The sequence below is a fragment of the Microcaecilia unicolor genome, chromosome 1 (genome assembly GCF_901765095.1).
Source record: "Microcaecilia unicolor chromosome 1, aMicUni1.1, whole genome shotgun sequence".
NCBI classification, from domain to species: Eukaryota; Metazoa; Chordata; class Amphibia; order Gymnophiona; family Siphonopidae; genus Microcaecilia; species Microcaecilia unicolor.
The window spans coordinates 603852585-603879243 of record NC_044031.1 but is presented as its reverse complement, the minus strand read 5'-3'; the positions used below and the strand labels follow the sequence as shown (position 1 = coordinate 603879243).

Sequence of the window (26659 nt, the reverse complement as noted above, 5' to 3'; positions counted from 1 at the left end):
GGGTGAAGGGCATTCCACAGGGAAGGGCCTATGTGGAAGGCTTTATTCTGATAAAAGCGTAACAAATATGCCAAAAGGAAGAAACCCGCAAGAGATGGGACAGGGAGGAAGTCCTGGGGAGAGGGGGTATAAGGGAGTAAGTACTGAGAGAGATAAGGCGGCAATCCTGAATGAAGGGTTTTGTACACTAGCAAGAGAATTTTGAAAAAAATCCGGTATCTGACAAGGAGTCAATATTCTTTTATGAGGAGGGGTTCACATGATCATGTTTCCTGGATTGGGTCAATAATTTAACTGCAGTATTTTGGACCAATTGGAGTAGTCTTTGCTTTATAGAGGTCAACCTTGGAAGAGGCTGTTGCAGTAATCAAGCTGCTAGATAATAAGAGAATGAACAAAGACAGGCTGGTTTAGTGAAGAGGTGCCTGACAGACAAACTCAGTCTCAGTGTATAGGAGCAGCATTGTAAGACCATTGAAACTGGAGAGAGTGGAGTCAAAAGTGACTCCCAAAATCTTGAGAGTAGGAGAAATCTGAACAGGGGAGCCAGCTATGGACAGAGTCAGGTCAGAGGCAGCTACCGGAGTGAGGAGTATAGCCCATGTCTTTTCAGGATTAAGCTTTAGTTTTATGGATGAGAGCTATTCAACAACAGTTATACGTTTATCATTGAGAGCTGCGACAGAAGGGGAATCCAAGGTTGCCACACCCATATCACCCATATGAAAAAGTGACTGTCCCCTAAACATAATAAGTGGTTACACTACTTTCAGCAGTAGTAACACTTTCTGTAATTTGATATCAATCTTTCACATTGCTGTTGAGGAATCTTAGCCCACTCTTCTTTGCAGGACTGCTTTAATTCAGACACACCATAGGTTTTCATGTATAAACTGCTCATTTCAGGTCTTGCCACAGTATCTGTAAAGGATTCAAGTCAGAACTTTGACTAGGCCAATCCTAGACTTTCAGTTGTTTCTCCTCAGCCATTCATATGTACATTGTCATGTTTCACATTTTATATATCACAAACAAAAATATCTAAGCAGTTCTCAGCAATAAAAATGAGAAAGAAATGGATATAGGAGGAACCAGACATACAAGGAGACTTAAGTTTACAATGGTATCAAATACATAATTTGGGAATAAAATAGATAATAGCAGAGATGGGTCTATTTTAAAATACGTTAGAGAGGACGGTAGCGAAGTAGCAAACACAGACTAGAGTGCAATTTCCACTGCATGGTGCACAAAAGTGGGTTAAACCACGCCATACTTTTAAATATTTGAGAAGAAAATGATTTGGAGAAAAGGTAAGTTTTAAGAAGAGCCTTGAACGTTTGAAATGAGAGCTCAAGTTGCAGTTCAACAAGGATGGTTTTCCAGAGCAAGCAAGAAGCCACAGCAAAACAAGACATCCGAATGAAGTGAGACCGGATCTGAAGATTTGTAAGCACAAGTAAATGTTGGGAGGATCGCAAGGATTGGATAGGTGAGTAAAGGATAAATGACTTGTATAAGACTTGCTTTTGTGTCTTGTATTAGTGTCTTGCTGTGTAACCCAGTTACACTTCAGCTTCATCTCATGGACAGATGATCGGACATTCTCCTTAAGTATTATCTGTTACAGTGCAGAATTTGTGGTTCCTTCAATAATGGCATGTTTTCTGGGTTCTGAGGCAGCAAAGCATCCCCACACCATCACACTACCACCACCATGTTGACTATTGATATGATGATCTTACTGTGGAATACTGTATTTGCTTTATGCCAGGCATAATATGACCTGTATTGTCCAGAGTTCTACTTTTGACTGGTCTATCCATAAAACATTATCCCAGAAGGCTTGGGGATCATCCAGGTGTGTTTTTGAAAATGTGAGATGAGTGCATGGATAGCAGCAGTTTCCTCCTTGCTAGTCTCCCATGAATCCCAATTTTGCCCAGTCGTCATCGTCTTCTCCTCCTCCTCCTGCTCAAAAATTTCAGGTTTTTGAAGCACAGCTTTTTTTTTCTAGCCTCTCCATTGCAAACAGCAATGTGAAGCTAATGACTGAAATTCCTGAAGCTTGAGGAGTGGAAATCTAAGGCTCCAAACTCTTGAAGCCTCATACCCATCGAGGCAAACCTGAGATTTAATCATAGATTCAGTCTTGGTGACCACTGTCCAAGTATATTGTAAGCTAATATCATGTCCTGGTTTGGGGAGAAACACTTCCCCAATATCAACAAAAAAAACTGACTTAGGCATAGGAACAGCTGGAGATGATACCAAAATCAAACCATCAGGCACAGTCAACACCCCCCCCCCCCCCCACCAGAAACTGGAATACTAGCCTGAGGAGGCAAAGAGGCTCTAGATATTGGGGGGGGGGGTTTCTTTCTGGCAAGCTTATGGAAGCTCCTTCAAGAGAGGAGGGCAAAGTCATATGGATGCTAACAGAAATAACATGTTTACCCCTCAGAGAAGGCTATTCACAGTTACCACTAACGTAGACTAAGTCTTCTGGGTTTTTTCCCCATGATGTTAACAGAAGAACTTGCTCCTCGGTGCTCCAAGAGGCTCACAAGGGGCAGGGCATGCCCCTTCTCTGTTCTCTGTGACCACATTTCATAGAGGCTTCTCAGTTTTAAGGTGTTCCAGTGGTGCCTATAACTGACATCACTCTTATGGGCACAAGTCTTCCAAGCATACCAGAAAGTGTTGGGGCTTTCAATAAGGCGTCCTCACTCTCCCTCATACCAGAAGCTCCTCCATATGACAAATAGGCTCCAATGAGATCACAAGGGCCACTCAGTTTTAAGTTGTTCTGGTGGCACCTATAACTGATGTCACTCCTATGCACACAAGTCTTCCAAGCATTCCAGAAAGTTTGGAGGCTTTCAATAAGGCGTCTTTGCTCTTCCTCATCAGCAGCTCCTTCAAATGACAAATGGGCTCCCTAGCCTAGTCTCTTTCTTATTGTGGAGTCATGAACACTGACCTTAGCTCAGGCTAGAGAGGCCCTCAGTTCTTTGAATGTTCTGGGATTTATTGTTACTTTCTGGATGAATTGTCGCTGCCCCCTTGGAGTAATTTCAGCAGGTTGGCCACTCCTTAGAAGATTCACCACTGTTTCAGGTCATCTTCATCTGGAGGTAAGGGCTTTCACTGTGTTTCACTGGAATCCCAGAACTTTACAAATGGCTTTGTAACCCTTTCCAGTCTGCTAATATTTCAAGAACCTTTTTTTTTCCATCCCTTCTGGAATTTCCTTTGATTGTGTCATGGCCTTCTTGTAGAAACTTTGTGATTACGACTTTATTCTCATCACAATGGGCCTCCAAGAATGGATTGGTATCCAAAGTTTATTGAAGGAACACACACAGACTGTGTTTCAGCATAGTACCTGCGTCAGGGGTCGTCAATATCAACATTACAGTCAAGGTAACATCCTCTGTTCTTTCAAATGTCAATGGGGAAAGCCAACACATGTAAAAGTAAAAACAATATACCAGTTCACTCAATTAAGAAAAAATGCTGCTAGAACTCTAGCATCAAATGAAAGGTCTGTCTCTCTTCATTAGGCAGCCAAAAAAATCAGACCTGGCTCTGTCCAATCAGCTGAATCTAATTATCAGTTAACTTTGGTCAGTTGGTTGATTGAGTAACTAAGAGGGTGGTTACTTTTTCAGATGGATGATATGGGTGTTTGTTGACCTTGATCCGTAAATAAATGTAAAAACTGTGTTATGTGTTTACTCGGATTCCCTTTGTCTAGTATTGCATTCCCCCGGATTCTCTATATGGTGATTAAAGTTGTACTTGGAAAATCAGCATGCATTGAGGATTTGCACCTGCAACTTAATTGATTAATGAACCAATCAATGCCAATAATTGGCTAAGAACCAGTTATCAGTGTTAATGGGCCCTAATTGGGATTTACACATAGATCGTATTCTATAACTAACCTGGTGTAAATCCTAAGACACGTATTTTGGGGGTCATGTTTAAGGAGCCTTTCAAGACATTTCTAAGAATTACGTGCACTCTTATAGAATATGCCCAATCCTCGCCTGATTTAGGCACTAGCATTTACACCTGCTTTCAGCAGGAGTAAATGCAGGCAACTTGAATTAGGCGTTTAGGCACTATTCTTTAGAGTGCTGATGCCCTTTCTAGAATACCGCTCAATGCATAATTTTTTTCCATGATGATTTGTCAGCATGATGTACTGAATCTAGTCCATTTTGTTTAAGGATCAGAAATCATCCAGTATGACATATATGCAACAGTAGAGGAAATCGGGGGGGGGGGGGGGGGGGGGGGGGGGGGGGGTGCATGTTCACATCACTGTAAGATGCAAAATACACTGATCATCTCCTGCATTGATATTTGTCTAATCTCAATACCATCAAAAAATGTGTTTGATCGTGTTGTTTTTCAACAGTATAGCATATAGCAGACACTGTGCATACAGTTCGAGCATGGTGTTGGCTGTATCTTCCATTTTATTTAAGATATGCTGAAGATATCAGTATGGGTATAACACAAATTTTATATATTTTCAAGCATTTTACTTGCTTTATAGGTCTCTGGCTATCCTGGTTCTCATGGCACTCTATCCATGCAATGTAGTATATATCCAGGGCAAACATCTGTATTAGATCATCCGGATTCCTGGAACCATCGGACTCAGGATATTTCAGTGTGGCAACCCAGTATGGAGGTACAATAAAGTTCATAAAGTGCTAGCAGACAAAACACTGCAACTTAAGATAATTGTATTCACAGTATACTTTCATAAAGACAGAGACTGCAACAACAGAATAAATATACTAAACTTACTATAAACAATATATAATATAAATATAGATTTCTTAACTACCAATCTAATAAGGCTGAAAGTGGTATTCAATAAATACAAACTTATCTTATATAATGACGATCAAGTGGTTAGTGAAATGATCAAATCAAAAATATATATATGCAAGGAAACTTTGCAATGGTCAATAATGAAAAGCCTCAGAAGACAGCAATATATTAACCCCTTGCTTAGCGTATATCAATCATTTTCATGAAAACCTCCTTGTACATAAAGCTCAAAGATAACTATCCTTTACTTTAAAAAAAACTTCCAAAATTATAAACATAAAACTTATCTTTATAGAATGTCACTGCATCGTTGCCCACCAGTTCCTCGGGAGTTATTCATATAATCAGATCCAGGTCTTTTTAAAATAGACGATGGCCAGCGTTTTACATAAGAATATAAAAACACTAGTAAAAAAGGCCCGTTTCTGTGAGCAATGAAACGGGCGCTAGCAAGGTTTACCTGCGGCAGCATCGGGAGGGCGCAGGACGGCAGCGTGGCAGCGTCGGGAGGGCGCAGGACGGCAGCGTGGGGAGGGTGCAGGTGGGTATGTTTTTTTTTTGGAGGGCGGCAGCTTCGGTTCCCGGCGGATCAGGTGTTCGGACGGCACTCCTCCCCCTGCGTAGCTCGGTGTTTGTTGCTGTGCTTCGGGGGGGGGGGGGTGGAGACCCTGCGTAGGCCGCTGTTTCTCGCAGTGCATCGGGGGGTAGCGTTGGAGGGCGGTGGAACTGGCGATTGGCTGAGTGTCATAGCCCCGCCCTCCACGTCATCACGTTGTGACGCGAGGGTGGGGCAGACACTCATGGGATCTTGCAACTACAAATTTACATTTAGAATGTTGGGGTTGTGAATTATGTGTGGATGGGGCGTGGCTGAGGGCGGGTCTATGAGTGAGAGTGAGTGGTGCTGACAGCCTAGAAGACTACAGGGCTTCAGTGTTTCCCTGCCACACAGTGAGGTTCAGAACGTTGGAGGTGAGAATTATTTATATAGATAAGCATTGGAATACTGGGACAGATTAAAGGTTCATTAAGCCCAGCATTCCAACAGTGACCAATCCAAATTACAAGTACCAGGCAAGATTCCAAAACAGTACAATAGATTTTATGCTGCTTATCCCAGTAATGAGCAATGGATTTTTCCCCAAGTCCATCTTAATAATGGCTTATGGATTTTTCTTTTAGGAAGCTATCCAAACCTTTTTTTAAACCCCGCTAAGCTAACTGCTTTTGCCACATTTTCTGGGAACGAATTCCAGAGTTTAATTACTCGAGTGAAAAAATATTTTCTCTGATCCGTTTTAAATTTACTACTTTGTAGCTTCATCGCATGCCCCCCCCCTAGTCCTAGTATTTTTGGAAAGAATAAACAAGCAATTCACATCTACCCATTCCACTCCACTCCTTTTATAAACCTCTGTTATATCTCCCCTCAGCTATCTTTTCTCGAAGCTGAAGAGCCCTAGCCACTTTAGCCTTTCTTCATAGGGAAGTCGTCTCATCCCCGTGATCATTTTTGTCGCACTTCTCTGTACCTTTTCTAATTCCACTGTCTTTTTTTTTTTTAGATGTGGTGACCAGAATTGCACACAGTATTTGAGGTGTAGTCGCACCATGCAACAATACAAAGGCATTATAACATCATTTTTGTTTTTCATTCCTTTCCTAATAATACCTAACATTCTATTTGCTTTCTTAGCCTCCGCACACTGAGCAGAGGGTTTCAGCATGTCATCAGTGATGACGCCTAGATCCCTTACCTGGTTGGTGACTCCTAATGTGGAACCTTGCATCACATAGCTGTAGTTTGGGATCCTCTTTCCCACATGCATCACTTTACACTTGCTCACATTAAACGTTGTCTGCCATTTGGATGCCCAGTCTCATAAGGTCCTCTTGTAATTTTTCACAATCCTCTTACAATTTAACAACTTTGAATAACTTTGTGTCATCATTACCTCACTAGTTACCCCCATCTCTAGATCATTTATAAAAATATTAAAAAGCACTGAGGAAGTGATGTCAGCTTCCTAACTACTACTACTAACTAACATTTCTAAAGCGCTACTAGGGTTACGCAGCGCTGTACAATTTAAACATAGAAAGACAGTCCCTGCTCAAAGAGCTTACAATCTAAAAGACAAGAGAACAATCTAAAGACAAGTGTACAATCTAGAGGACGAGTGAACAGTTAATCTGATAGGGTGGATAGATTGGGGCATTCTATATTTCTCAAGCGGTTAGGCGCCGAAGGCAGCATTGAAGAGGTGAGTTTTAAGCAGAGATTTGAAGATGGGTAGGGAGGGGGCATGGCATATGGGTAAAGGAAGATTGTTCCAGGCATAGGGTGAGGCAAGGCAGAATGAGCGGAGCCTGGAGTTGGCAGTGGTGGAGAAGGGTACTGAGAGATGGGTGCCTGATTTTGGGCTTCAGCTCTTCCTCCCAAAATAAAGCTTAATCTCTAACCATCTGCAATTGTAAAGTGCTATTTTACACAGCTCTGCCTTGCTGGCTATTCAAGATGGCCCAAAAGCCAAAATCTGGAGATATTAAAGAAACTGTGCATCAGATTTGGCGGATTGGATCTGATGATGTCATGTTGGAGGCCGCGCGACTTGTTTCCCCCGACCAGCCTTGATCGGGTTCTTCTCATAGTGGTTCAGAGGATGATAAGGAAGCGGAGCCTACTAACTTTCAGAGTATCATCCGAGAAGTTCAGTGCTGTTTCAGAGATCGAGTGGAGTTGAAGGAGGTGGGGAACTTGCGACGAGCATTGACACTATGCATAAGGATATGCGAGAACTGGGTGCTCATTTTGAGGACCTGGAGGTACAGTTTGAAGAACAGGGAGAAGTGGTTTCTGATTTGCAAACTAAATATATTGCCTAAGAGACTCAATTTGAAGATTTGCAATTCAAATTGGATGACATTGCGAGCAGGGGACATCGTAGTAATTTACGATTTAGAGGAATACTGGAGAATAACAACCAGGAAAATGTTTGGGAGATGATCCAGGTCATATGTCAACAGTTGGAGCCTGCACTTCCCATTGAACTGGAATGGGCTCACAGGGCATGCATGACACGCTCCCTTGGATAATAGGCCCCACAACATTATTGTGTGTTTCGCGAGATATGTGGATAAAGAGGCAATCTTGCAGAAGGCACGGGGCCCTTCCTTCATTGCAGTTTCAAGATGCCTCAGTTGCAGTTTATCAGCCTTTACTTTGGTGAAGAGGCGGGAATTCAAGCCTGCTTTGGAAATACTTCGGAAGGAACAGATTAAATATCGCTAGCTTTTTCCCCTAGCTCTTAGTTTTCCACTTCAACGAGCTTTGCACAGAGTCAAGAGGCCAGATGAAGCTTATAAGTTGCTGCGGGCGGCAGGATTGGCTAAAACCTTTTCACCTGGGCCTCACAATGCCTCCTTAGTGGTGGCTTCAAAAGCTAAACACTAGACTAGTGTGTCCAGTAAAGGAAAACGCCTTCAGCTCCACTCGGACCATGACAAGTTTTGAGATCTGAGATTCTATGGCTGGTGACTTGAGTTTTTTTTTTTTTTTTTGTTCTGCAGGACTATCACAGGACCTGGTTTTCTCATCACTTGACTGGTTTGCTTTTCAGTTCTCTGTACATGAAGAGGAGAGTACTGACTGTGACTGTTGGTTTAAAAATCAGTGGCTGAGTATTACAACTGCTGAGTTGCTTCTTACATTGTATAGGAGAACTTTGTTATCTAAGCTAAGAGGTTTCTTTTGCTGTTAATTGGTTGTATAAAGTTGTAAGTGTTGGTTGTTTGAGCTATGTGTTGGATTCTTTTTGCAGGGGGAGGGAGTTTGGATATTCTATGCGGGATGGGGGTGGCTTTCCTCTCAGTGTATTTCTTGTTGGTCCTCCTCCTTGTTTTTAGCTTGATGGTGGGGGGGAGGGGGGATGCAGCAAATTATGGGGATTTTGGTAGTGGAAAGGGGGGTGCTTGATTTTCTTTCTTGTCTGTATGGGTTGGGTGGTTTTTGTTTTGTGTTGCCTTATGTATTTTCTGCTTTGTCCTGGGGACTCGGGGGGGGGGGGGGGATATGATTTTTGATTTTGACCTTGGAGCTCTAGTGGATTGTGATGCTATTCCTGCTTTTTGTTTACTTTCTGTGCCACCTGCTGTGAACAAAGTTACTTTAAATGTGAATGGACTCAACTCACCTAGAAAGTGTTCATTATTTTTTCAATTTTTGCTGCGTCAGGAGGCACAGGTGGTCTTTATACAGGAGACTCGCCTTAGAAGATTCTATGAATATTTGTTAAACCATAGAATGTACTCCCATATATTGTTTGTATCAGATACTTCTGATGCTAAAAACGGGGGGGGGGGGGGGGGGGGGGGGGGGGGGGGCTATTCTGTTTCATATAGATTTGAAAAAACAGGTCCAGAAGGCAGAAAGGGATTCCCAGGGGTGATAATTATTGGCCCAGGTCCAGATAGATGAGGTAGGTTTGACCCTGGCCAATATTTATGCTCTAAATGTTGGACAGATTGAGTTTTTGGCAGAAGTTAAACTTCAACTTGGTGGTTTTATTCAGGGCCCCTTGGTTTGTGCTGGGAATTTTAATACATGCCTGAACCCTACCATTGATGATTAGGTACTCATTCTGTGGCTGACAAACCTGTTACGAAAGCTTTTAATCTTTTTGTGCATGTGATGGGGTTATTTGATGCTTGAAGAGAGATCAGTGGCACTCGGCGAGATTATACCTATTTTTACACCCCACCCCACCCCCAAGGGCAATATTCCCGTATTGACTATATGTTGCTGGATGTAGTCTTTCAGGGCCAAATGGGGACAGCTTCTATAGGAAATTTTACTTGCCAGTTTGAGTTATTAGAGATCTGTACTGAGTCTGTGGACCATTTCTGCACTCCTAACATTACCCTTCTTAAAGATGAATGTGTACATAAGTAATGCCATACTGGGAAAAGACCAAGGGTCCATCAAGCCCAACATCTTGTCCACAACAGCGGCCAATCCAGGCCAAGGGCACCTGGCAAGCTTCCCAAACGTACAAACATTCTATACATGTTATTCCTGGGATTTTGGATTTTTCCAAGTCCGTTTAGTAGCGGTTTATGGACTTGTCCTTTAGGAAACCGTCCAACCCCTTTTTAAACTCTGCTAAGCTAACCGCCTTCACCACATTTTCAGGCAATGAATTCCAGAGTTTAATTACATGTTGGGTGAAGAAGGATTTTCTCCGATTTGTTTTAAATTTACTACACTGTAGTTTAATCGCATGCCCCCTAGTCCTAGTATTTTTGGAAAGCGTGAACAGACGCTTCACATCCACCTGTTCCACTCCACTCATTATTTTATATACCTCTATCATGTCTCCCCTCAGCCGTCTCTTCTCCAAGCTGAATAGCCCTAGCCTCCTTAGTCTTTCTTCATAGGGAAGTCGTCCCATCCCCGCTATCATTTTAGTCGCCCTTCGCTGCACCTTTTCCAATTCTACTATATCTTTCTTGAGATGCGGCGACCAGAATTGAACACAATACTCAAGGTGCGGTCGCACCATGGAGCGATACAACGGCATTATAACATCCTCACACCTGATTTCCATACCTTTCCTAATAATACCCAACATTCTATTCGCTTTCCTAGCCGCAGCAGCACACTGAGCAGAAGGTTTCAGTGTGTTATCGACGACGACACCCAGATCCCTTTCTTGGTCCGTAACTCCTAACGTGGAACCTTGCATGACGTAGCTATAATTTGGGTTCTTTTTTCCCACATGCATCACCTTGCACTTGCTCACATTAAACGTCATCTGCCATTTAGCCGCCCAGTCTCGTAAGGTCCTCTTGTAATTTTTCACAATCCTGTCGCGAGTTAACGACTTTGAATAACTTTGTGTCATCAGCAAATTTAATTAACTCACTAGTTACTCCCATCTCTAAATCATTTATAAATATATTAAAAAGCAGCGGTCCTAGCACAGACCCCTGAGGAACCCCACTAACTACCCTTCTCCATTGTGAATACTGCCCATTTAACCCCACTCTCTGTTTCCTATCCTTCAACCAGTTTTTAATCCACAAAAGGACATTTCCTCCTATCCCATGACCGTCCAATTTCCTCTGTAGCCTTTCATGAGGTACCTTGTCAAACGCCTTTTGAAAATCCAGATACACAATATCAACCGGCTCCCCTTTGTCCACATGTTTGTTTACTCCTTCAGTAGTATGAGATTAGCTTTTGAAGTAATATTTATCACATAATTTGCACTCAGGTCCTTCATTTTCTGTGGTTTGGGATGCTTTGAAGTCTGTTATGAGGGTTTTTTTTTTTTTTTTTCAAAACACGCTACTTTGAAAAAAACAAAAACATAATTCCCATAAAGAATTTTTTCTTACTGTTATATCCCAACTGGAAGTTGTGTGACTATGAGGATGTACAGTTCGCTTTGGACAAGGTGAAGCAACACCATTATGAATACTCTGGTGAGACGAGCTCTATTTTGACTTGCAAGCTCTGGAGAGCACGGGCAGATAGGACAATTCAGAAAATTAAGGATAATAAAGACCATTTATTGTATAAATTTATTGTATAAATCAGTTCTAATTAGGGCTTGTTTCTTTGAATTTTTGGAAGGACTGTATGCCCAAGATGAGGAGATACAGGCATCTGCTATTGTTTCTTATTTGGGCTCGTCCATTCTGCCTTGCCTTTCAGAGTCACAGCAGGAGCAATTGGAAGTGGTAATTTCCCCTGAGGAAGTTTTGAAGGCTATATGATCAATGGCAACGGGGAAATCGCGAGGTTTGGATGGACTTTCTTTGGAATTCTATAAAACATTCACAGCTGAGATTTCCCCTTTGTTATCAGAAGTTATGAATGGTGTGAGAGACAGGGCTCAAATGTCTCCCTTCATGTTAAGAGGCTTGGATTTCTTTCCTTTTAAAAGATGGGAAAGATAAAACAGATTGTCAATCATACTGTTCTATTTCGGTGTTAATCAAGCTTTTGGCTAAGGTTTGACTGTGCGTTTGGATTCTGTGCTGCCTACTACACCCCGATCAGGTTGGATTTGTCTCTAAGAGGCAGACCACTGATAATATTCGTAAAATTATTAGCTTAAATTACATTGTACCAAGGGCTGGTCGCAGTCTTTCCTTTTGGGAATAGATGCTGAGAAAGCTTTTGACAGGGTTCATTGGGGCTTTTAGGTTGCATTTTGGTAACCATGGGTATTGGTCCTTTGTTTAGGACTTGGATACTAGAACTTTATTCCAAACCAGTTGCTTGTATTCGTATCAGTGGTGGTGACTTGGCTATGTTTTCTCTCACCAGAGGTACAAGGCAGGGCTGTCCGTTATCTCCCGTGTTCTTTGCCCTAGTGATGGAACCACTTGCGTCAATCCTGACATCTGGGGGGGGGGGGGGGGGAATTCCGATGGGTGACATTGAACATAAAGTTAATTTGTTTGCTGATGATGTCCTTAGTGGAGCGCATAATCTGGTGTGGGAAGTAATGGTGATAGGGCCGCTTGATAACAGTTATCATAATATGATCAGATTTGATATTAGCTTTGGAGTACGTATACGCAGGAAATCCAGTACATTAGCGTTTAACTTTCAAAAAGGAGACTGTGATAAAATGAGAACGGTGGAAAAAAAAACTTAGAGGAGCGGCTGCGAAGGTCAAAAATTTACATCAGGCGTGGGATGCTGTTCAAAAACACCATCCTGGAAGTCCAAGCCAAATATATTCTACATATTAAAAAAGGAGGACGGAAAACCAAACGACAGCCGGCATGGTTAAAAAGTGAGGTGAAGGAAGCTATTAGAACTAAAAGAAAATTCTTCGGAAAATAGAAGAAAGAACCAACTGAAAATAATAAGAAACAGCATAAGGAATGTCAAGTCAAATGTAAAGCGCTGATAAGGAAGGCTAAGAGGGACTTCGAAAAAAAGATTGCGTTGGAGGCAAAAACACATAGTAAAAAATTTTTTTAGGTATATTAAAAGCAGGAAGCCGGCAAAAGAATCGGTTGGACCGCTAGATGACCGAGGAGTAAAAAGGGCGATCAGGGAAGACAAAGCCATAGCAGAGAGATTAAATGAATTTTTTGCTTCGGTCTTCACCGAGGAAGATTTGGGTGGAATACCAGTGCCAGAAATGGTATTTGAAGCTGACAAGTCAGAGAAACTGAATGAATTCTCTATAAACCTGGAGGATGTAATGGGGCAGTTCTACAAACTGAAGAGTAGCAAACCTTCTGGACCGGATGGTATTCATCCCAGAGTACTGATAGAACTGAAAAATGAGCTTGCGGAGCTATTGTTAGTAATATGTAATTTATCCTTAAAATCGAGGGTGATACTGGAAGATTGGAGGGTGGCCAGTGTAACGCCGATTTTTAAAAAAGGTTCCAGGGGAGATCCGGGAAATTATAGACCGATGAGTCTGACATCGGTGCTGGGCAAATTGATAGAGACTATTATAAAGAACAAAATTACAGAACATATTCAAAAGCATGGATTAATGAGACAAAGCCAACATGGATGTAGTGAAGGGAAATCTTGCCTCACCAATCTATTACATTTTTTTGAAGGGGTGAACAAACGTGGATAAAGGCGAGCCAGTGTATTGGGATTTTCAAAAGGAGTTTGACAAAGTACCTCATGAAAGACTCCAGAGGAAATTGGAGAGTCATGGGATAGGAGGTAGTGTTCTATTGTGGACTAAAAACTGGATAGAAAACAGAGAGTAGGGTTAAATGGTCAGTATTCTCAATGGAGAAGGGTAGTTAGTGGGGTTCCCCAGGAGTCTGTGCTGGGACCGCTACTTTTTAACATATTTAGAGATGGGAGTAACTAGTGAGGTAATTACATTTGCTGATTTCACAAAGTTTTTCAAAGTGGTTAAATCGTGGTAGGATTGTGAAAACTTACAAGAGGACCTTATGAGACTGGGAGATTGGCATCTAAATGGCAGATAACGTTTAATGTGAGCAAGTGCAAAGTGATGCATGTGGGAAAGAGGAACCCGAATTGTAGCTACGCCATGCAAGGTTCCACGTTAGGAGTCACAGACCAAGAAAGGGATATAGGTGTCGTCGTCGATGATACGTTGAAACCTTCTGCTCAGTGTGCTGCTGCGGCTAAGAAAGCAAATAGAATATTAGGTATTATTAGGAAAGGAATGGAAAACAAAAATGAGGATGTTATAATGCCTTTGTATCGCTCCATGGTGCGACTGCACCGTGAATATTGTGTTCAGCTCTGGTCGCCGCATCTCAAAAAAGATATAGTGGAATTAGAAAAGGTACAAAGAAGGGTGACGAAAATGATAAAGGGGATGGGACGATTTCCCTATGAGGAAAGGCTAAAGCGGCTGGGACTCTTCAGCTTGGAGAAAAGGTGGCTGAGGGGAGATATGATAGAGGTTTATAAGATATTGAGTGGAGTTGAACGGGTAGATGTGAAGCGTCTGTTTATGCTTTCCAAAAATACTATGACTAGGGGGCATGCAATGAAGCTACAAAGTAGTAAATTTAAAACGAAGCGGAGAAAATTTTTATTCACTCAACGTGTAATTAAACTCTGGAATTCGTTGCCGGAGAATGTGGTAAAGGCGCTTAGCAGAGTTTAAAAAAGGTTTAGATGGCTTCCTAAAGGAAAAGTCCATATACCATTATTAAATTGGACTTGGGGAAAATCCACTATTTCTAGGATAAGCAGTATAAAATGTTTAGTACTTTTTGAGGATCTTGCCAGGTATTTGTGACCTGGATTGGCCACTGTTGGAAACAGGATGCTGGGCTTGATGGACCTTTGGTCTGTCCCAGTATGGCAATACTTAATGTACTTATGCTCAGTTCATGCGCGAACGGAGTGTGCTTTGAAGTGCAAGTGTTGGTGGCTGGAGGCACCCTGCTGACTTACTTGCTCATGAGGCAGTATGAGGAGGAAGTGGGTGACTCAAGCGGTAGATTCCTTTGCTGCCTGAGTCGCCCCCTCCAAAGCTGCAGTACCTGTTCAATAGCCACCAGCCATTGAACAAGTAGGTACTGTAACTTTGGAGGGAGCCTTCACCCATTCTCTCCCTCTCTCGTATGTGCCCCCTCTGTGCCTTCACCCATTCTCTCTCTCTCTCATATCTGCCCCCCCTCGAGCCGTTACCTATTTTCTCTCAAATGTGTGCCCTCATTCTCCCTGTCATGTTCCCCCATTCCTTCCACCATTCTCCCTCTCTCATATGTGCCCCCCATGCATTCACCCATCTCTCTCAAATGTGCCCTCCTTTGCCTTCACCCATTCTCTCGTCTTTTTTCACATTTCCAGATAGAGACTATTGAAAATTTGTTTAGAAATAGGAATCTTCAGTTCCTTAATTTTCCTATTACTCATTTTCCTTTTGCAGAAATTCTAGTGAGAAAATACTTTAAGGAAGTATTGGTTTTGTGTAATTCTGATGGAGGGCCAGCAGGGTGGTCCAGCAGTGGTGGGTCCTTTAGACAGTGCTGATTTAACAGCATTTCTGGAGGACTCAACTGATAATTATATCTGCTAGGCAGTGCTTTTTTTGTAGAAAAAAAGGTGCCGGTACTCGTGGGCGGGGGTCACCACATATGGCCCCACCCCTATTTTAGCCACACCCACGTTAGCCACACCCCTTATGCCAGCCATGGCGCATATAAACAGACATCATTGAAAATATTATACTAGTATAGGAGAAAAAAATAATGTGATTTTTATTCATTATAAATAATTTCTGTAAGCTGTTACAGATCCAGTATCCCCAGTGGGATACTGGACCTGTAACAGCAGATGTTAATTCTCAAATTGGACATATTCCAGACACTAAAATGAAAATAAAATGATTTTTTCTACCTTTGTTGTCTGGTGACTGTTTTTCTGATCATGTTGGCCCAGTATCCGATTCTGCTGCTATCTGTCCTCTTAACTCCGTTTCCAGGGCTTCCTTTCCATTTATTTCTTTACATTCCGCCTTTCTTCTTCATTTCTTGCCCTACATCCGTAAGTAAAAGCTGGGTCCTACTCCGCAGACTTGACTGTCCAGTGGATCCAGCTTCTGCCTATTTTCTTCATCCATGTGCAGTTTTTCTCCTCTCTTCCTTTTCCCTCATCTCATCTCTTTACTCGCTCTTCCCTCCATCCATGTCCAGCATTTCTTCTCTCTCCCTGCCCTCTTCTCCATCCGCCCATGTCCAGCAACCCTCCTCTCCCCCTGCCCCCCCTCCAGCCACCCATGCCCAGTGATTCTCCTCCCTTCCCTGCCCTCCCCTGCCCATGTCAAGCATGTCTCCTCTCCCCCCTGCCCTCACCTCCATGTCCAGCGATTCTCTCTCCCCTCCCCTCCATACCCAGCATGTTGCCTCCCTCCCCTGCCCTCCCCTCATCCATGCCCAGCAATTCTCCGTCCTCTCTCCCCTGCCCTCCCCATGTCCAGCATGTCTCCTCTCCCCCTGGCCTCCCCTCCATATCCAGCGAGTCTCCTCTCTCCCCTGCCCTCCCCTCCATGTCCAGCGATTCTCTCTCCCCTCCCCTCCATACCCAACATGTCGCCTCCCTCCCCTCATTCATGCCCAGCAATTCTCCGTCCTCTCTCCCCTGCCCTCCCCTGCCCATGTTCAGCATGTCTCCTCTCCCCCCTGCCCTCCCCTCCATGTCCAGCGATTCTCTCTCCCCTCCTCTGCCCTCCATACCCAGCATGTCACCTCTCTCTCCTGCCCTCCCCTCATCCATGCCCAGCAATTCTCTGTCCTCTCTCTCCCCTGCCCATGTCCAGCATGTCTCCTCTCTCCCCTGCCCTTCCCTCTTTGTCCAGCAATTCTCTCTCTCCCCTTCCCTGCCCTCCATACCCAGCATGTCGCCTCCCTCCCCTCATTCATGCCCAGCAATTCTCCGTCCGCTCTCCCCTGCCCATGTCCAGCATGTCTCCTCTCCCCTGCCCTCCCCTCCATGTCCAGCGATTCTCTCACCCCTCTCCTGTCCTCCATACCCAGCATGTCGCCTCTCTCCCCTGCCATCCCCTCATCCATGCCCAGCAATTCTCCGTCCTCTCTCCCCTGCCCTCCCCTGCCCATGTCCAGCATGTCTCCTCTCCCCCATGCCCTCCCTGTCCAGCGATTCTCTCTCCCCTCCCCTGCCCTCCCTGTCCAGCATTTCCCCCCTCTCTCTCCTGCCCTCCCCTCTCCAAGTCGCGGCGAACCAGTCCGGAAGTGAAGGCAGCAGTGAGGCACACACACAGCAGGCAGGCAGGTTTGTCTTCGTCTTTTCTCTTGTTGCTTCCCTCTCAGCGCGCTCTGGACTGCCGCACTGGACTGAAACACACGGGACTGGAACCCACTGGACTGGTACACACTGGACTGGAACCCACCGGACTGGAACTCCTGGACTGGAACACACACACTGGACCAGAACACACTGGACAGGAACCCACGGGACTGGACCTAGGCTTCACCTACACTTTGCTGCCGTTCCCCGGGGGTTGAGCCCCCAGGTGCAGGCAGCCGGCAGGGCTTGGAGGAAAACTGGTACTGGAACTAGCAGGCAGAAACACCCGAGAACTCACACTAGGAGGGACACTAAACAAGCCAGACCACAACAGGGTTCAGGATAGGAATCAGGATACCGGATTACCAAACAGACCAGACTGGAAGGAAACTGAAAGCAAGCAGGGCAGACACAAGCAGGAGGGGTACTGAAGCTGAAGCCAAGCAGCCCCAGCAGAGGAAGTACAGATACTATACAGGGAGAAGGACTTTAAAACAAGCTTGACTAACCAGGGTGGGGCAGAATGTCAGGCTTCTTCCCTGGAAGCACTGGGTTTGTGAGCCCTTGGACCACTACCATTGAGCGGCAGTGGCAGGCAAGGTCACCTTCAAAGCAGAGACGAGGCAAGGCTGGACTGGAACCCCGGACTGGAGCTCTGCACTAGAATACATAGGACTGGAACGCACCGGACGGGTGCGCACTGGAACCCACTGGACTGGTACACACTGGAGTGGAGCCCACTGGCCTGGAACACACGGGACCAGAACCCGCTGAACAGGAACACACTGGACCTAGGCTTCACCTATGCTTAGGCACCGTTCCCTGAGGGTTGAGCCCTCAGGTTCGGGCAGCCAGCAGGGCTTACAGGAGAACTGGAACTGGCAAGCAGGAACAACAGGAATCAGGATACAGAAGTGCCCCCAGGCACCTAGGCGAAAGCAAGGCAGACAGGCAGGGAATGTCCGGGTTCCGGCAATAGTCAGGTCTGGACACAGGCAGAGAATATCCGGATTCAGGCAGTAGTCGGGTCAGGCAGCAGGCAGCAAGTATCGGGGTTCAGGCAGTAGTCGGGTTAGGCAGCAGGCAGCAAGTATCGGGGTTCAGGCAGTAGTCGGGTCAGGCAGCAAGTATCTTCAGGCAGTAGTCGGGTCAGGCAGCAGGCAGCAAGACTATGGCTGGAGCTCCAGCAGCAAGGAGTACTGGCAGAGGACAGGACTAGGGCTGAAGCTGCAGAAGCAAAGGAAAACACACACGGGAAAACCAGAGAGCTAAACGCAAGAAAACTAGGAAAGCTGTACACAAGCTAACAAGAAAGCTATGCCCATGCTGACTAGTCACAAGCTAGAAACTCACACTAAGCAAAACACAGGAGAACTAGTAAAGCTGTACACAAGCTAACAAGAAAAGCTATGCCCAAGCTACTAGTTACAAGCTAGAAACTCACACTGAACTGGGCAAGGTAGCAGTGCACAGAGCACTCAAACATACCAGGGACCTTAGACGATGCAAAGGCTGCAGTCTCTAAGTGATTAATAAAGCCCTTCAACACCTGAGGAGCAGCTGCAGCCATCAGTAAGCAACTACGGAGGCTGTCCAGGCACAAACAGGAGAGACAAGTCCGGCAGCCTGGAAGAACCGGACTGGACTGGGCTAAAGTCTGGAATGGGTAGGAACAGCAAGACAAACTATGGCAGCCACTGGCTCTGGCCACCAGCGGGTGAGAGGAGCACAAACCAAGGAGCAGGCAGAGCGCACACAGAACATAGAGAGACTTAGAATACCTAGGTGCAGCACAGAGGAGCAAACAGAGCCAGGCTGGAGACAGAGGTAGAGCTAACTCAGGCAGCACCCCCAGGTGCAGTAGAGTGGAGTAATTAGAGCCATGCTGGAAGCAGCCAGCACACAGAAGGAAAACTACTCCAGAAAGGATAGGCAGAAGCCAGCTTAGAAGCTGACCCCCAGAAATAAGGTAAGTCTGAGGGTGGTCACGGCCACAGACGTGGCACAAAAGCCCAAGGAAACAGGGAACCATGATACAGCAGTGCCCACAGGCACCCAGACAAAAAGCAAGGTAGAAGTGCAACTGCACAAGGGGTTCAAGGTTCTCAGACAGGAGGGAAAGGAAACCAACAGCAGCCAGGATTCAGAAGTGCCCACAGGCACCTAGACAAAAACAGGGCTGCAGTTCTAACTGCACAAGGGGTTCAGGGTTACACAGACAGGAAGGAAAGGGAGCCAACAGAATAGGATTCCAGATACAAACAAGGAATACAAACTAGGAACAACACCTATGAAGCAAGACAAGGCAGAGGTGCTCACTGCACCAACACTGACCTGGACCTTTGGTGTTTGCAAAGGCCCTGAAGGGAAGAACACCACTTCCTTGTCAAGGGCCTGACTGATGATGTCACAGCTACAGGACTCAGGCAGAAAGCATACTGAAGCACAGAGAGGCTCAACACACACAGGTGCAGTATAGTGGAGTAATTAGAGTCACGCTGGAAGCAGCCAGCACAGAGGCAGAGCTAACTCAGGCAACACACACAGGTGCAGTATAGTGAAGTAATTAGAGCCACGCTGGAAGCAGTCAGCATACAGAGACAGAGCTAACTCAGGAAGGACAGACAAAAGCCAGCTCAGAAGCTGACCCCCAGAAATAAGGTAAGTCTGAGAGGGGTCACTACCACAATCGTGACACATTTACATTCTCACACTCCATGGCAGTTTACTCTTCCCCCCCCCCCCCCCCCCCCCCCCCAGGGAGGCTCCAGTGGCAGTCCCTTTCCGTCCTCCACCTACTCCATGGCAGCTTCTCTCTCAATCAGTTTCTTCTCCTTCCTGGTGGCTGGGTGCCACCCAGAAATCCCTCCCCCTCTCACAGCTGGAGGGAATTAAATACCGGCAATACAGCTATGGGACGGAGCTTCACCTCCCCTTCTCCCTCTAGTGGGGAAGGGAGTAACTGGCTCCCCCAGCACTGAGCCACTGCTCCCCCTGCTGGGGTTGGAAATCCGTTCCACCCTTTTGGGGCTATCCTCCTCTCTCCTGCTTGCAAGGGCTTCTGGGAACCGTAGTTCAGGGATTAGCTGCTTCCCTGTGGAGCCTCAACTGCTAGCTTTGTCAAAAATTAAGAATTTGGTCTTTGTTTATCTTATCTTTGCTTAATGGCATTTGTACTTTAAGTATATCTACTTCTCCCTTGATGTGGGCTATTTTTGTTTATAAAATTTCTAACTTGTAATTTGTAACTTTGGGAAAATTTTTGTTTCTGCTTAATTTCCTGTGTAATTTTGGGAAACACATATTTCATAAAAGCAGTTTAAAAAATGGAAGTACATAGCCTTTGTAACCCCCAAAAATTGACCCACAGGGATTCTATCACATAATCCTTTGGGATGGTAGCTTCAAGTGTAGAACAGTATTGCAGTCTTTTACCTTCATTTATAAGTTGATCTTATATATATAAATCAAGGTCAGTTTTTGGATTAAAAATGGCCAAAAACGCTGTGATATTTGTATAAGTCAAGGCTGGGTCCCACATTGCTCCCTCTCTCTCCCTCCCTCAACTCCAACATCTCTCCTGTCTTTCCCAAACCCATCCTCATTTATAGCCCCTAGTTTCCAACAAGATAAGAAAGCCAGAAGGAAACAGCTAAATCATCAGATTTCAGTATGTGAGGATTATATATTTATCCCTCACAAGTATCTCAGTCTAAACTTTGGCAAGTTCAGTAAAGCAAAAGGTAGTTCAGATGACTTTTAGCTGTAGCTGTCTCCATGTCATGCCTTCACACTTCCCTGCAGGCATTCCCTCTTCTCATTGTACATTTGTAGAACAAATTTTCAACCAGCCAAAACATTTATAATTTTTAAGCAAACACTGCTATTTATTTTTATCACTCCCCAGTCTCAATTGCACTCCTCCCTTGAAAACTCTTCTCTCTAATTTTAACATTGTTCAAGCTCACCTGAATTAAGAGTTCTTCCTTCACCAGGGACATATGTAGCAGTGGTCGTATCCTCTCAAACAAACAAATTCAGCACAGCATAGTGTTAAAAGGTGAAGTAAAGCAAACTGTTAGAGCCAAAAGACCATCTTTGCAAAACTATAAAAAGAGTCCAAATGAAGAAAATAAGAAACAGCATAAGCACTGGCAAGTTAGATGCAAAATACTGATAAAGAAGACTAAAAGACAATATGAAGAGAAAGTTGCCACAGAAGCAAAAACTCATAGTGATAGCTTTTCAGGTACATCTGAAGCAGAAAGCCTGTAAGAGAATCTGTGGGACCATTAGATCATCGAGGGGCAAAGGGGGGGCACTCGGGGAAGACAAGGCCATAGCAGAGAGACTGAATGAATTATTTGCTTCGGTCTTTACTGAAGAAGATGTAAGAAATCTACCTGTAACAGAAATGGTTTTCAAGGGTGACGATGCAGAGGAATTGAAAGAAATCTCGGTGAACCCGGAAGATGTACTGAGCCAAATCAACAAATTAAAGAACAGTAAATCACCTGGACCAGATGGTATACAGTGGGGGAAATAAGTATTTGATCCCTTGCTGATTTTGTAAGTTTGCCCACTGACAAAGACATGAGCAGCCCATAATTGAAGGGTAGGTTATTGGTAACAGTGAGAGATAGCACATCACAAATTAAATCCGGAAAATCACATTGTGGAAAGTATATGAATTTATTTGCATTCTGCAGAGGGAAATAAGTATTTGATCCCCCACCAACCAGTAAGAGATCTGGCCCCTACAGACCAGGTAGATGCTCCAAATCAACTCGTTACCTGCATGACAGACAGCTGTCGGCAATGGTCACCTGTATGAAAGACACCTGTCCACAGACTCAGTGAATCAGTCAGACTCTAACCTCTACAAAATGGCCAAGAGCAAGGAGCTGTCTAAGGATGTCAGGGACAAGATCATACACCTGCACAAGGCTGGAATGGGCTACAAAACCATCAGTAAGACGCTGGGCGAGAAGGAGACAACTGTTGGTGCCATAGTAAGAAAATGGAAGAAGTACAAAATGACTGTCAATCGACAAAGATCTGGGGCTCCACGCAAAATCTCACCTCGTGGGGTATCCTTGATCATGAGGAAGGTTAGAAATCAGCCTACAACTACAAGGGGGGAACTTGTCAATGATCTCAAGGCAGCTGGGACCACTGTCACCACGAAAACCATTGGTAACACATTACGACATAACGGATTGCAATCCTGCAGTGCCCGCAAGGTCCCCCTGCTCCGGAAGGCACATGTGACGGCCCGTCTGAAGTTTGCCAGTGAACACCTGGATGATGCCGAGAGTGATTGGGAGAAGGTGCTGTGGTCAGATGAGACAAAAATTGAGCTCTTTGGCATGAACTCAACTCGCCGTGTTTGGAGGAAGAGAAATGCTGCCTATGACCCAAAGAACACCGTCCCGTCAAGCATGGAGGTGGAAATGTTATGTTTTGGGGGTGTTTCTCTGCTAAGGGCACAGGACTACTTCACCGCATCAATGGGAGAATGGATGGGGCCATGTACCGTACAATTCTGAGTGACAACCTCCTTCCCTCCACCAGGGCCTTAAAAATGGGTCGTGGCTGGGTCTTCCAGCACGACAATGACCCAAAACATACAGCCAAGGCAACAAAGGAGTGGCTCAGGAAGAAGCACATTAGGGTCATGGAGTGGCCTAGCCAGTCACCAGACCTTAATCCCATTGAAAACTTATGGAGGGAGCTGAAGCTGCGAGTTGCCAAGCGACAGCCCAGAACTCTTAATGATTTAGAGATGATCTGCAAAGAGGAGTGGACCAAAATTCCTCCTGACATGTGTGCAAACCTCATCATCAACTACAGAAGACGTCTGACCGCTGTGCTTGCCAACAAGGGTTTTGCCACCAAGTATTAGGTCTTGTTTGCCAGAGGGATTAAATACTTATTTCCCTCTGCAGAATGCAAATAAATTCATATACTTTCCACAATGTGATTTTCCGGATTTAATTTGTGATGTGCTATCTCTCACTGTTACCAATAACCTACCCTTCAATTATGGGCTGCTCATGTCTTTGTCAGTGGGCAAACTTACAAAATCAGCAAGGGATCAAATACTTATTTCCCCCACTGTACACCCTAGGGTACTGAAAGAACTGAAACATGAAACTGCTGATCTGCTGTTTGTGATCTGTAACCTGTCGTTGAAATCATCTGTAGTACCTGACGATTGAAGCATGGCCAACGAAATGCCAATTTTTAAAAAGGGTTCTAGGGGTGATCTGAGAAATTACTGATCAATAAGCCGGGCAAAATAGTAGAAACTGTTATAAAGAATAAAATTACTATCCACCAGCTGAGTTATTCAATTATTGCAGGAGTTGAGCTGGGTTGTCAACTCTGTCAAGAGCAAGTTGGTTTTAACCCAATTATTTGCGTATCTGAGAGTGCAGTTTGCCAGGGAAGGTCTTTCTGCCAGAGGCCAAGTGAGAGATATCCAAGCTTGTCAGGGCCTTGTGCAGCAGTCCAGAGCTAACAGCCTGGGATCATCTGCGGGTGTTGGATTCCATGGCAAAAACATTGAAGTTCATACCATGGGCCATGGCACACATGTATCTGCTGCAGAGAACTCTGCTGTCCTCATGGTCTCCTGAGGCAAACATGCTCAACTCGATCTCTCCACTCCTGAAAGATGCACCAGCCAGCCTTTCCTAGTGATTGAAAGCAGATATCAGCCCTTTGGAAGCGAGAGCCATTTGCCTGGAGGGGTGCCTTTCTGCTGCTTGTCTGGACAACGCTGTTTGTGTATTGTCAAATGGCGCAACAGCAGCGGCTTATGCCGGTCACCAAGGAGGAATGCAGAGTCAGCAAGTGTCAGAGGAGATGAGCTGGTTGACGCCCTGGGTGGAACAGCATCTTGGAGCTTTGTCAGTGGCACATGTGGCAGGAGTGGAGAAGGTCCAGGCAAATTTTCTCAGCAGAAATGTTCTGGATCCAGGAGAATGGAGTGTTTTCAGGAATAGTACATTTTTTCCATTTCCATTTATTAGTTCTTATACCCCACATTATCCAAGCAAGCTTTTGGGTCAATATGTCTTGCAGTATAACTAAGATGAATACTTAGAACTGCAGATTACAATGTAACTAAGATGAATACATATAACAGCAGCTGCTGACAATGTAACAAAAGAGTATATAGAACAGTATCTTAAAATCTATCAAACAGATGTAACGTGTAGCATTTAGACTGGTACATCATTATGTCAGTACAGGAACTTTTATTGGAAAATTAGTGACATCCGTGTGTGACCTAATGTGGATGGTTTTGGTTTGTTTTGGTATTTTTTTTAATTAATTTCTTCATTTCATGTGAAGTAGATCTTTTTAAAGTTATTCTCATTTGTATAGCACAAGGGAAGGTTAGCAGTTCTCTTCATGGCGTGTGTCATTCTGCATATATTAGCACTGCACTTGGTAGATTAACCATTGTCTGTAAAGTAATTATTGAAAGCGAATGCTTTGAGGGCCTTGAAAAAGTGCAAATAGTTTATCTTCCTTAAGGCTATTGGTAGTGAGTTCCATCCACATTGTGGATGCAAGATGGGGAAATCCTGAGGTGTAAATGGACTTAAGCTTTATTCCTTTGTATTTGGGTAAATGTAATAGTAAAACATTTCTGACACCTATCTCGGCATTCCACAGAGGCAAGGTTATTAATGGGAGGCATTCTGTTTAATATTTGAAAGACAATGGCCATGATTTTGAATTGGATTCTTGCTTTCACTGGGAGGCAGCGTAGTAGGGGAGTTGCTTTTTGATAATGTGAGACCTTGAAAATCAGTGCAGCAGTATATTGTGCTGTTTGTAATTTCTTTAGGCTTGATTCTTTGCATCCATTGTATACTCAGTTGCAGTAATCAGTGTGAGATTGTGTCAGCGTTTGTACCAGTATGGTGTGGCAGAAAAAAGTTCCTTATTCTCCTCAGTTTCTAGAGTGTCCTGAACATCTTCATAATTACTGTGGATATCTGTTGCTCAAATATCAAGTGTTGGTCTGTTATGATTCTGAGTACTTTTAAACTCCTTTTCCTGTCTAGCTCAGGGCAGTAGAGAAAGTTGGACTAGATATTATTAAGAATTTAGTCTTATCTTTGTTTAGTTCCAATCTAAATGTGGAGGCCCATGTTTCCATGATATCTAATCATGATTAAATTTGGTTTTTTTATGTCAAGGATATGTCTAATAAATGAGATGTAGATTTATTTATTTATTTGTTGCATTTGTATCCCACATTTTTCCACCTATTTGCAGGCTCAATGTGGCTTACAATAATATATCATACTTCACAATTCTCCTGGTATTTGCCCATATATTATTTGAATATACAATATCTACTTAGGGCAAGCTAATCTCTCTAATATATTAATAACTGTAAGGTAATAGAGGAAAAGACTTCAGGGCCTTGTGCAGCAGTCCAGAGCTAACAGCCTTCAGAAACTCGGTAACAGCTGACAACACTTTTAATAGGACAGCTGACCGCTCTGCTCTGTGTGGCTAAATTTAAGCTCATGCTGGCGAGAATCCTCATTAGTCTGAAAAACCTCTAAAACTCTATCAATGATTATTCTTTCATGTAAATGCTGTGCAACAAAAAAAAAATACTATAAAAGTACTTAGCTGTGGTTTGTGCTGGAGCAATTGTGAATGTCCGCGCCCAACAGCAAGCTCCTATTTCGCTCAGTGCTTCATAAGGAGCCGGACTGTGCATCTCTTTACAGCACCTGCAACAGTAAAAATGTTATCTTGAAACCGGTTATCTTCAAAGAGAGGAGAGTAATCGGCTATCACTCATACGCGAATCCGGTAGTCACCTTCCAAAACCACCAGCTGTCTAGATTGTAACAACTGACGACCTAGGTGGGGAATATTTAAACTACTTCCTACTTACCCTCCGCCAATCCTGACGATGGATCATTTAAGGGGCTAGCCTAAATACCCAACTGGGCAAATCTTAAAGGAACACTTTCCATTCAACTTTGTTATTTAAGTCCTGAGACATTAAAGATCTTAAACGATATGTCCAGCGCTGTTCCCTCTGTGTTAAACGACGATCTCTATCTCCGCCCTGAATATAGGCGAGGATATGCGAATCGAATCACATGGTATATATCATGATATGCCACTGCCGTAGATTATATGTAGGCAAAACGACTCACTCGTTAAAAAACAGATTGAGCGACCATAAGCATAATTTGAAGTACTCTCGAGTAGATGCCCCTTTGGTTCTACATTGCATAGAATATTCCCATAAATTTGAAGTCTTCAGGTGTGTTGTGATTGACCATATCCCTGCCTGTATTCGGGGCGGAGATAGAGATCGTCAGATAGGCCTTTCGAGTCTTCGAGATATGTTGCAGGGGGGAAAGATGAAGAGTTTTGAGGAGTTGAGGTCCAAGTATGGACTCCCTGAAGGTGATATTTTCCCCTATCTGCAAATCCAACACTTTGTGAGAACGATGGGGTGGAAGG

At 44.2% G+C, this 26659-nt stretch overlaps 1 protein-coding gene across 1 annotated transcript in view; it reads left to right on the top strand.

Annotated features, from left to right (window-relative positions):
- PTK2 (protein tyrosine kinase 2) overlaps positions 1-26659 on the top strand; it is a 714868-nt gene that overhangs the window by 555301 nt on the left and 132908 nt on the right. The window contains 1 exon segment of the mRNA XM_030219604.1: positions 4571-4708. Within this exon segment, the coding sequence (XP_030075464.1) occupies positions 4571-4708 (138 nt within the window).